The 12,011-nt window shown below is 40.8% G+C and overlaps 2 protein-coding genes across 2 annotated transcripts in view; both read left to right on the forward strand.

Moving 5' to 3' along the window:
• Window positions 1–2,876, forward strand: part of agxtb (alanine--glyoxylate and serine--pyruvate aminotransferase b) — an 8,953-nt gene extending 6,077 nt beyond the window's left edge. Inside the window, exons 9-11 of the mRNA XM_063223411.1 lie at window positions 2–97; window positions 1,107–1,235; window positions 2,190–2,876. Of these exons, the coding sequence (XP_063079481.1) occupies window positions 2–97; window positions 1,107–1,235; window positions 2,190–2,297 (333 nt within the window). The 3' untranslated portion in view covers window positions 2,298–2,876. The remainder of the gene's footprint in view (window position 1; window positions 98–1,106; window positions 1,236–2,189) is intronic.
• Window positions 2,877–11,416: 8,540 nt separating this feature from the next.
• tmem63a (transmembrane protein 63A) overlaps window positions 11,417–12,011 on the forward strand; it is a 30,686-nt gene continuing 30,091 nt past the window's right edge. Inside the window, exon 1 of the mRNA XM_063223412.1 lies at window positions 11,417–11,503. Within this exon, the coding sequence (XP_063079482.1) occupies window positions 11,500–11,503 (4 nt within the window). The 5' untranslated portion in view covers window positions 11,417–11,499. The remainder of the gene's footprint in view (window positions 11,504–12,011) is intronic.

A 12,011-nucleotide genomic window follows, 5' to 3' on the forward strand; every position in this document is an offset into this window, starting at 1 on the left:
GGGGCTGGAGGAGTCCTGGAGGCATCATCGCGAGGTAGCCGAGTACCTCTGGAAAGGACTGGAGGACCTGGGTCTTAAACTCTTCATCAAGGACAAGGTTGGCGAGTGTGTGTGTGTGTGTGTGTGTGTGTGTGTGTGTGTGTGTGTGTGTGTGTGTGTGTGTGTGTGTGTGTGTGTGTGTGTGTGTGTGTGTGTGTGTGTGTGTGTGTGTGTGTGTGTGTGTGTGTGTGTGTGTGTGTGTGTGTGTGTGTGCGTTCTGGACATGTGGTTGCTGTCTGCTGATGGTGATCGAGAGCACTCTTTTTTTTCTTATTCATTCGCCCACAAACGTTTCAGGCTCATAGCCTGCAATCACCACTACAGGTTAAGAAAGTGCTCTGCGCCTGAAACGTTTGTGGGCGAATAAATAAGAAAATAAATCTGAAGAGTTCTGTCGTTTACTTCCTCAATTCGTTTACTTTATGTGGGACTCAGCAACCAGTTAGCACATTGAATGTCAGTTGGTGAGACAGCTTATGATTACCCCACGAAATCTGACGTGACGTTATCAAGAAGTGCATCATTTGATACTTCACCGTAATAACAATCAAATACTGTGTTGTGATGAAATGCCCAGATGAAATATCCAAATTGTTAATTTGTAGGAGTTTTTGATCATGTGGTGTTAGTTCGGTTCATCACAAGAATACCAAAATCACAAATAACTTGCATTACAGTGTCAAGTTTTGAAATGTAGATCACTGCGTGCTGGCATTCAACACGTGGGGAGTAATAAACCCTTAAAATTATAAATTATAATTAAAAAATAATAAATATTATAAACCCTTAAAATTACATTCCTGATATTCAATGTGTTAAAAGCTTTGAAGAACAAGAATAAGGAAATAGAGTTGGCACTTTTATTCCACTTCCTGTGCTGCCGGTGACACCATAGCAATCGGGGCACCACATACTGAAAATGTACAATGATAAAATTGTGTGTGTGTGTGTGTGTGTGTGTGTGTGTGTGTGTGTGTGTGTGTGTGTGTGTGTGTGTGTGTGTGTGTGTGTGTGTGTGTGTGTGTGTGTGTGTGTGTGTGTGTGTGTGTTCATGTGTGTGTGTTCAGGACTTGCGTCTGCCCTCAGTGACGACCATCGCCATCCCTGAGGGTTACGACTGGAGGGAGATGCTGGCCTACATCATGAAGAACCACCAGATGGAGATGACAGGAGGGCTGGGACCTTCTATTGGCATGGTCAGTCAGAGAGAGAGAGAGTTTGATGTGTAATATTCTGTATTGCAGGGCTATTCAAATGGTGGCCCTGGGGCCAGATGCGGCCCTTGGACAGCAAGATTCTGGCCCCCCACTAGCCCCTTGAAATAAGAAAACGTTTTTCGGAATTTAGAGATAAAAGTACAGGTTCCGTATCGAGCTGAACAGGGGACATTAAAATGCAGGAAATGACATCTAAGAAATGCAAAACTTTATGGGGGAGGACCCCCAGACCCCCCACCTCAATGAAGTGTCCCGTATTTTTTTCAATGACAGTCAGATGGCAACCATAATACATACATACAGTATAGTTAGGGCTTTTTACTGGGAGGAATTTGAAAATCTGGCCCTCGTTGACATTTCATTGAATACCCCTGCTGTATTATCTGAGAATATACTTCCACCTGTGACCAAACATGGGAACTGCATCTTTAGCAGAGCTTCACGTCACCCCTCCCATCGCTCAGAGAGAGAGATCTGTGTGAGAGATCTCTGTGCATCTGTGTGTGTGCTGGTTGGGTGTTGTTGAATACCTATGTCCTGTTTGGTGGTCACTTTGGATAAAAGTGTCTGCTTAATGTAATGTGTGTTCATGGAGGCCTTTGTGTGCGTCTGCGTGTGTGTTTGTATGCATGTGGTGTGTGGATGTTACTGTCAAAGCCTTTGCATGTGTGTGTTTCTGTAATGTCATATTTCCACTGCCGGTTTTCTGGAAGGCCTGCAGCTCGACACAGCGCGTCTCGGCCGCCACTTTTTGCTTTTCGATGACACAGCTCAAAAAGTGGCAGCCGAGTCGCGCTGTGTGGAGCTGTAGGCCTACCAGAAAAATGGCAGTGAAAAGAGGCATAAATTATCTCTTTGTCCCGTGCATTTTTGTATTGCTGTGTGTTATCTCTGTTTGTGTACAGCATCTGACCTTTGACCTGTGGTTCCTAGGTGATGCGAGTGGGTCTGATGGGCTACAACTGCAACAAGGCCAATGCGGACATGGCACTCCGCGCCCTGGCCGACGCCCTCCAGAACTGCAAGAAGAGCAGGGGATAGCCCCGTCATAGACACACATGCACGCACACACCCACATGCCACATGCATTCACACACACACACACACACACACACACACACACACACACACACACACACACACACACACACACACACACACACACACACACACACACACACACACACGCACGCATATGCACATGAAAATGCAATCACACGCAAATGCACACACATACACGCAGACACATCAATCCGGGGGTTCCGGAATTAAAAACCCTGCCAAAAGTTTCATCCAACCAGAAGGAAACTGGTGGAAATGGTAGGAAGAAACTGCGGCAGGGTTTTTACCCCTGTACCAGACTTTTGACACCTCTTCGGCACACATACATACACACAAACACATACATAAATGAGTGAATATACTATGAGCGAGCACACACACGAAACACAGACATGTCTGGACAATCTCCATGTTGGAATGGGCTCTGAGCCTGCCCATGGATGCTAACAGGCACATAAAAGAAGGACATAATAATTGTAAATAATTAATTATATGTTTTGTTTGTGCCTCCGATCAAGTTTTTAATAAAACAGAAAAAAACAGTTTTTATAAAAGGTTTGATTCTGTCTGTTGGTTCTGTCCGCTGCACACTTGTCATTAGTATCGCTCTATAGTGGTCAAAATATTGATTGTATACAGAGGTGTCAAAAGTAAAAGTAAAAGTACTTTTGTGGTGTAATTACAACATTAGCACATGGCGTTACATAGCTGTTACACCATTTACTACATTGTACCTAATGAGATAGATAGACTGTGTTAGCTGTGAAGTACACAGGTCTACCGGTTACTCAGATAAGTTACTTGTGTTGGAAGGAAACTGTGTTTCTTTTTTTTACTTTTACTGACACCTCTGATTGTATATTAGAACTGGATGCCAAGCTTCTAACTGTGTCTATTCTTCTCTTCAGCACTGGTTCTAATATACAATCAATGTGTCAAAAATATACAATTGCACGCTCCAACACACAGTCCAGAAAGTGAGATTGCTGAAGGACCCAGAGGCTCTATTCTATGCCACATAATATAAAAAATAAAAGACAAATACAATATGAACAACTTAAACTCAAAAGACTCAAAAGAGACTGAAACAAGAGCAAACGGAGATGGCAATCTAACCAACCCCACACCCCCATCCCCCGCTCAACGCTAAATGCACATGATGTGTGCATGCGTGTATGTTTGTATTTGTATGTGTCAACATTTGTCTCTGTTTGTCTGTACAGTATGTGCCAAAGTCTATGTCTGTCAATGACTCAGTGTGTTGTTAGTGCCCCCTACAGACACAATCGACAGACAACCATAGAGGGCCTTTCTCAAAACCTAGTGCCGTGCACTTACAAGTGTATCAGCCTAATTAGTCACGCCCACTGATTGGATACTCTTTGGTGAACTACGGAATATACAATCACTGGGTGTGACTAATAAAGAGTATCCAATCACTGGGTGTGACTAATTAGGCTGATACACTTGGAAGTGTCCTGCACTAGGTTTTGAGAAGGGCCCACATAGAGTTCTTTCTAAAGTCCAAATTCACATCCTCTCTTGTTCTCAAATGTTGGAAAACAAGATAATGGCTTCAGTGTTAGTAGGTGCGATTGAGATTCCGCAACGGCTACATGCGCATGTAGACAGCAATGCATTCTGGCTGAAAATGCTGCATGATGGTTAGATTTCCTGTTCAACTTTCTAAATTTCGGTCATGTTCCGAGATCATGCTCCCATGAACTGGTTGGCCATCAACTCACTCACGTGTGTATAGGCGCCTTGTCTCACCCCCCTACAAAAGTTTGCACTGCTCCCCACTTCATCTCTTCCTCTCCCCCTTTCCCCCCACACTTCACACGTGGTGTGTTAGTACAGTGTTTCCCAACCAGGGGTACGTGTACCACTAGGGGTACGCGAGCACACCTCAGGGGGTACTTGGAAAAATGTAATAGTAACAAAAATATTGAGTGTAGTCACATTGGGATAGAGGAACAAACATGGAGCATGAGTCATATGACACTCATCATATGACAAAATTGCTAAGGGGGTACGCAGGACAAAAAAGGTTGAGAAACAGTGTGTTAGTAGATCAAACTGGTGCAAGCTCATCGTCTCGTGCATATTTGTGGCCAACTTTCACTGTGTTTAATACCACCCACATTGTGACAACAGGTTCTCGTTCACGTGCTTTGTCAACATCAACCGTTGACGACGAAGTCGAATAGGCTTCATATTTGTGGCCGACTTTAAATGCGCTGTATTTAATACCACCCACATCGTGACATCAAGTTCTCGCTCACGTGCTTCGTCCATGTCGATCGGCGGCATCAAAATCGAATAGGCCTGTTGTCTGTGTGGCATTGTGAAGGAGAAGGGGAGCAGGTGAAGTGTAGTCCTATAGAAGCAAATAATATTGGGTCTAGTACTGCACCACTGGAGGTCAGATACAGAAGGATGGCAAAAGGATGTTGTTGTCCTCCAATCAGAACGTATCGTTTGAAGGGGCGGGTTAGTCACTGTTGCTCTGATTGGTCATGTACTGTTGGGCGACATTGCAGGGGCACTTTGAACAATAGCGTCAAAGATTTTCTTCAGAACAGAAAGATACTCCAGGCACGTTCATTTCCAGGATCCATTTCACGTCAGGTGAATGCCCCTTTAGGAGACCTTCGGTTAGGAGACCTTTGGAGACCTTTGGAGGTTGAGAATAAATGGAGTTCCAGTGGCACTGTAGATGGCGGTAGTGCACAGCTTGTGCAAGCCACCACCAAACACCACATAAACAAAAGAAGAAGGAGGGGACAACGTCCCCTTAGGAGACCAAAGTTGAGCACACTCTTTTGCATTGAGTGCTGCATGCTGCATGAGTAGATCAAACTGGTGTGAGCTCATCGTCTCGTGCATATTTGTGTCAGACTTTAAATACGCTGTATTCAATACCACCAACATCGTGACAACAAGTTCTCACTCACATCACATGGTTCATCAACAGGGCTGTAACGATACACTCAACTCACGATTCGGTTCGTATCACAATTTTTTACGATGCGATACACCCCACGATATCGGAAATGTATCTCATTTGAAGCTTGGAAGCTCTATCTATCACATCGAATCCTATGGCTGTTTTCTGGACTGAAGCATAACAAAACTTTGAAAAGGCGTATCATGATACTGCCTCCTGACCAGTGCTGGAGAAATTACTTTGAAAAAGTAACTAGTTACAAGTACCAGTTACTTCTCCAAACAGTAATTGCGTTAGTAACTGCGTTACTTCACTATAAAAGTAACTAGACACCAGGAAAAGTATTTTTTTGCGTTTTTTTAATTTAGCTTAAAATGACAAAGAAACGAAAGAACAGTTAAATGGGGGTTTCATAAACAAAGTATCTTAAGCAAAAACAACATCACAGTACAAGGTACTGTGATGTTATTTTGGCTGTGATGTTATTTTGGCTGTGATGTTGTTTTTGCTTAAGATACTATCAAATATCTTCATGATCTATTATCAATCTCATTTCTCTTTCACGAGATGGATTTCTTTTTTTTGCAACAAGAGCCCTTAACAACTCCGACCCCACGGTGGATAGGGGAAACATGTTTTCAACCACATAGGCTACCTGGCGTTTTTTGTTGAGCTCACTCTTGTCCTGAGAAATCAGGGTTGGCTTGCCTCTGTCTCCGTCTTCGATACAGCTGAAACTAGCTGCACGGCCCGGGGCTTGGAGGTGTGCCACCAGCATGCAATGTTGAGAGGTGCTTAGTGAAATTAGAGTCGCTCGTTACGGACATAACTTTGTTTCCAAGGCACAGTATACTTTGGATATAAACATTATTTACCGTTCGAACATGCAACCTCGCGGCCTTACTGCCGTTGTCTCTTCTCTTCTTTTATGCGCTCCCCTGTGAACTGTAGAATGACTTGTGTTTACGCGCGTGGGTGGAAAATAGCCGACACTCCGCCCACTTAACACTTTTAGCAAATCACGTTCAGCTATTTTGCTCTCATGCATGCAAAGGGTGAATGTGAGCATATTAAAAGCCGGCTCGATACAGATTTATGCGGCGTTCCCATTTGCTCCTTGATTTTGTCAGCAGCCAGTGCACACTGGCGCTGCAATTCATAAAATTGTACCGCGTCACGTTACCTCCCGAATAACGGGGGCGGTGTTACAGTTATGGATAAAGTAATTAAGTACTGTAATTATTCCGTTACTCAAAATGAGGCTCCGTTAGTAACGCCGTTATACTCTAACGCCGTTACTCCCAGCACTGCTCCTGACATTACAATACAGTATCGTGACTCGATCGTTCTCGGTTCGATCCAATATCGTCCAATAACAACCCTATTCGTCAACATCAACCGCTCGCAATGAAGTCAAATAGGCCTATTGAAATCGGGTTTGGTCCCAGCAACAGCACTACAGCTTTCTGAACCAGGGCCAGACTGCACTTTTCATGTTAGAGTCTGGCTATAGTCTGGCTGGAGAGTTTCATTCATGGAATCGAAGTGGATGATGAAAGATTTAACAGTGAAAAAGGGGCTATTGTCAGGCTTACTCAGTTCTGTTTTCACAAGCTCATTGTAAACTCTGGACTGGGGTGGTGGCAGCCCAAGCACAGCAGGGAGACAAAAGGTTACACACCCTTACAGGATCTGGCACGCACGCATGCACACACACACACACACCTTTCACTCACATTTCACAAAAGTAAAGTAAAACAAGTTCACACAATGGTTAATTAATGGTTTTTTTCTTCTTTTTTTAAGTCAAGTTTTTTATTATGATTAATAAAAATAAAATAATGAAGCTGAGTGTTTGTAACAACTTAATCTAACTAAGCAATTAACTACACAACTGCAACTAAAAGAAAATACAACGATTAATATATATATATATATATATATATATATATATATATATATATATATATATATATATATATATATATATATATATATATATATATATATATATATATATATATATATATATATATATATATATATATATATGAACTTAAACTTATACACACTAAAAACTGATTAATTACAGTGATTAATTACAATGATTCTTGCTGGAGACATTAACCCATACCTTAATCATTTTACATGGGGACCAAAACGTGTTTTAATTTCGCTTTGATTTGGCCTAATTATAATGTTCGTAAGCAGAATTTTGGTCGCATACTCAACAAAAAAATAATCCGCGCACCCCCTGAAATTTCTGGCGCACCCATTGCACAGGCGGTGCCCGCACCCCAGGTTAAGAACCACTGCAGTAGGCTACAGGCTTCTTTGTTTTGGACGAAAAGTTCAAAGTTCAAAGTTCAAAGTACTTTATTTGCCATTTGTGCATAAACTAGTAGTCCAAGCAGGGCTTGACACTGGCACCTGCCAACCGGCCAAATGCTGGTAAAACTTGGCTGTGGCTAGTAATATGTTCAGTGTCACTAGCCAATTTGGCTAGCAGCTTATTCCTTGGTATGACATATGCATCATAGTAGCCTATATTCTGTTGTTCGCTCCTTGTGTATCAATTGTTTGTATTTGAGTTCAAAAGCTCAGTAACTCAGTTTCTATTTGCTTGATATACTTCCATGTAGAAAGCTGTCCTATTGCTTTAGCACCTCGTCCTCTGAGGTTAGACGTACAATATCATGATAAAGAAAAAAACAATATAAAATCTGTGGCTAGTGGAATACCTAAATGGCTAGTGACTCGGGAAAACAAATAGCCACAGTGGCCGGTGGCTGAAAAAGTTAATGCCAAGCCCTGAGTCCAAGCACATAGGAACTCTTGTGCAGGCCCTCTGAGTCTGAGTCTGAGTCTGAATAAATAGAATTAAATAGAAAAATAGGAAGACAAAATACATTAAAAAGTGATAAAAATCAAAGAGATCAAATGAATAATAATAATTAAAAAAAGGTGGATCAAATGTTCTTTTTTGCCATCAGTCTCACTGTTGCTGGGAAGAAACTGTTGAAAAACCTTGCTTTTCTGGTAGGAATGCTGTCCGCTCTACTGTGTCTCAGTTTGTATGTGCAGTTCTTGTGTTTGAGCAGAGAGTTAGCTGGATGGAGTGGGTCTTTAATGATTCTCTCTGCTCTCCTATGACTGCGCTGTACATATATAGAGTCCATGGAGGGAAGTGCTGTGCCTATTGGGAGGGAAAGTAATCTCATCGCCCCCTGCTGGCAACGTTCCAAGCCCCTGCAACAAATGAATGGGTTTTTTCTCTGAAAAATTACATCTCGGCCCTGACGACGAAGTAGAAGTAGTGGCAGTCCTATTATAGGCATGTTGGCCCGTTTTATGGAATCAGGTGGTAAAATGTTCGGTTTTTCACTGATCTGAACTGATTTTAACCCTTTCATGCACGGTGTCCACATACGTGGACAGTAATTCTAACCCCACTTTAGATAGGTAAATAGTGGTTATTTTTTTCCAAATTGTATATGGGAAGTACCATGAGGTTCATTACAATACTTTAACAGCAGTTATAACTTTTTGCACTAAATATTAAGTGTTTGATGACATCATCAATCTAAGAAATCCACCGATGTGAATTATGACCATAACAAGCATGTTTATATCTGAAAATCAACCACACCAAAGGGCAATTTCAGGTTTTAAAAAATATTATGATGTTTAGTACAGTTCACTTGAGAAGTCTATGTTGTTAAAATCCAAATTTACAATAAAGGTAGGTTTTTATACAATATAAAGCTACTGTCCACGTATGTGGACGTTGCGCATCAAGGGAGTCTAATGATAAACATATTATTTATGATTACCGTGAGAATATTCTGCTCATTTTGGGCAAATACTTAATGTTATGAGCATTTATAATGATTATAGTGTGAAAATAAATTATTTTTTAACATATTTAACACATTTTAACACTTTTAATTTAATAAATTCAAGAAAAACTACCTAAAATTAGTGTTTCACGCACGTGTCTATAGGCATATTTCGGGTTTCTTTCACCACAAAATGACACAAATGATGTAGGAATGAGCTAGAATACATGCTGAATCAAATACAGATCTGTCTTCATCAGAATTGAAGTTTTTTTCCACATGCAACAAGGTTTCCCCACAAATCTTGCCATAGCTGTGTATGTAAATATTGCTAAATTGACAGTTTTTTTTCTCTTTTTTCATCTTTGTTCGTTAAATACTGTAATATATAATGTGTAAGTGTCATATAATGTTGTAATATTACATATAGTAACATGGAAAGTAAGTAAAATAACTTGCATTTATAATAGGAGGTCTATTTAACACTATTTTTTCACAGAAAATACTTGAACATGCTGATGAATGACTACAAAACGCATGTGTCTGGAGGCAAATTTCATATTACCTTTCATATAGGGACAACATAAATGATGTAGGATTGAGCTAGAATCCATGCTGAATCAAATACAGATGTGTCTTCATCAGAATTTAAGGTTTTTTCCACATACAACAAGGTTTCCCCACAAATCTTGCCATAGCTGTGTATGTAAATATTGCTAAATTGACAGTTTTTTTTTCTCTTTGTTTCATCTTTGTTCCTTAAATAGTGTAATGTATAATGCATAAGTGTCATATAATGTTGTAATATGACACAAGGTAACATGGAAAGTAAGTAAATTAACTTACATTTATAATAGGGGGTCTATTTAACACTATTTTTTTTACAGAAAATACTTGAAAATGCTGATGAATGACTACAGAACGCATGTGTCTGGAGGCAAATTTCACATTACCTTTTATACAGGGACAACATAAATGATGTAAGATTGAGCTAGAGTACATGCTGAATCAAACTGAGCTTTTTGTTCACCAGCATTGGCTGTCTTCTTGCATGCAATAAGAATTTCCCACATATTTTTCTATGACCGCCTATATAAACAATGCTATTTTTATATATATGTTTTTGTTGTTGGTTAATTACAGTGATATATGGTGTTAAATTGTTATATTGTGTTGTTATATAGCATAAAACACCATAAAAATGAATAAAACAGCTTAATTTGAACTTGAAATACAGTATAGGCCTATATAACTTTTCACTCCTTTGATGCGCAGTGTCCACATATGTGGACAGTAAAATAACTTCCACATCAAAAGAGATTTTTGAAAAATTCCAAAAGATTCTTCATATTAGCTCCATTATGAGTTAGAAAATCAATATATAAAAAATCTTGCACATTTTTTTCATGGTGTCTGCATGAAAGGGTTAATATTCTTTAAAAAGCTAATACAGAACTACACTGACTGGCAGGTGTGACGTGTTTACTCCATGTAATTAGCATAGCCAAATTAGCATAGCCAAACATGAGCCAGAGAGGTGGTTAGGCTACTCGTCACCACAGAAGCCATCATATCTACTAGAGAAGTTAAAACCAAACCAAAATGATCGTGTGTATATATGTTTAATAAGAAGACAATGTGTAACTCACAGGATTACAAGAATGTGAAGATATGCGAAGAACTTGCGTTCATTCGCGTTCATTTGTTTCTCTGTGTTGTCAACGAGGCGCGAAGCACAGCATGCTGGGAGCTGTAGTCCGTTTCCGACCAGATTGGCACAATTTCTATTTTTCTTAAAAGGGCAAAAAATGACTTAAGATTTTCACAGGTAGTAGTTCATCCTATTGTGTACGCTGAAAAATGTGTCTGGTGTTATAGTTCCTAGTCATATCTTTGTGGGATTCTTTTTAAAACTCGTCTATGGGAGTTTCAATAGGGTCGCCCTGGTGTTTGGAACGTAACCGCTAGGATCGCTGTTTTCCACTTTCCCTCCCAATAATCCTCTCTGCAGTCTTGATTATTCGTTGCAAAGACTTCCTTTCAGCCTGAGTGATGTTGCCATACCAGACAGTGATCCCTGTTGTGAGGATGCTCTCTACAAGTCCTCTGTAGGCCTGGGTAAGAGGGCGGTAGTTCAGTCCAGCCTTCCTAAGCATCCTAATAAAGTACAAATAATAAAAGGTTTGCAGTGTGGAAATTACCCCATCTAGTGGTAGAGTGGAGTCACTGGACCCTGATCATGACCAATGGCTGCTCAGAGAGTTGTGCGCATACACGGATGTATGTCTGTTGTGGTCGTGGCTCTTTACTTATGTGATCAAACTGTGTAAGGTGGCAATGGCAAAATGATTTACTGTCCGAAAACCACGAGAACTCGAGATTGGTGTTGACAATGGGTACGTATGTCAGATTTTGTCGTCTACATGCCATATGGACAGCGCGCGCTGGTAATACGAAAAGGAACAAAGAAAAACGCATTTTTGGAATAGTGTGATTCTGTGTAGGATATCAAAGATGTACGAATGCGCACAACAAGGTTCATAAGTAGGGTAACTTGTGGTTGGATTGATGGATGACGTTGAACTTTCTGGCTGTCCTACTCGCTGTCCACTTTTGTGTTTATCGAGCGCAGGGTAGTCTTCTTTCCATACCCTGAGTTAAACAGCTGTTGCGTGCTGGGTGTATGGCTATGTTTGACATCTCGACAGAGAGAAAGCCGCCCATCGGCTGCAGGCTACATAGTGAACACACAAACACTGTCCCTGTTGAAGAGATGGTGTCTTTACGGGCAGGTGCCCAAGCGCGTTGGTTCTTGGAACTGTGGCGAAGTAGCCTACTCTGTAATTTACGGCAGGCGAACTCGTGATCGTTTACGCGCCTCACTATTTCTGTTGGCCTCACCAT

This window comes from Engraulis encrasicolus, chromosome 18 (genome assembly GCF_034702125.1).
Source record: "Engraulis encrasicolus isolate BLACKSEA-1 chromosome 18, IST_EnEncr_1.0, whole genome shotgun sequence".
Lineage (NCBI taxonomy): Eukaryota > Metazoa > Chordata > Actinopteri > Clupeiformes > Engraulidae > Engraulis > Engraulis encrasicolus.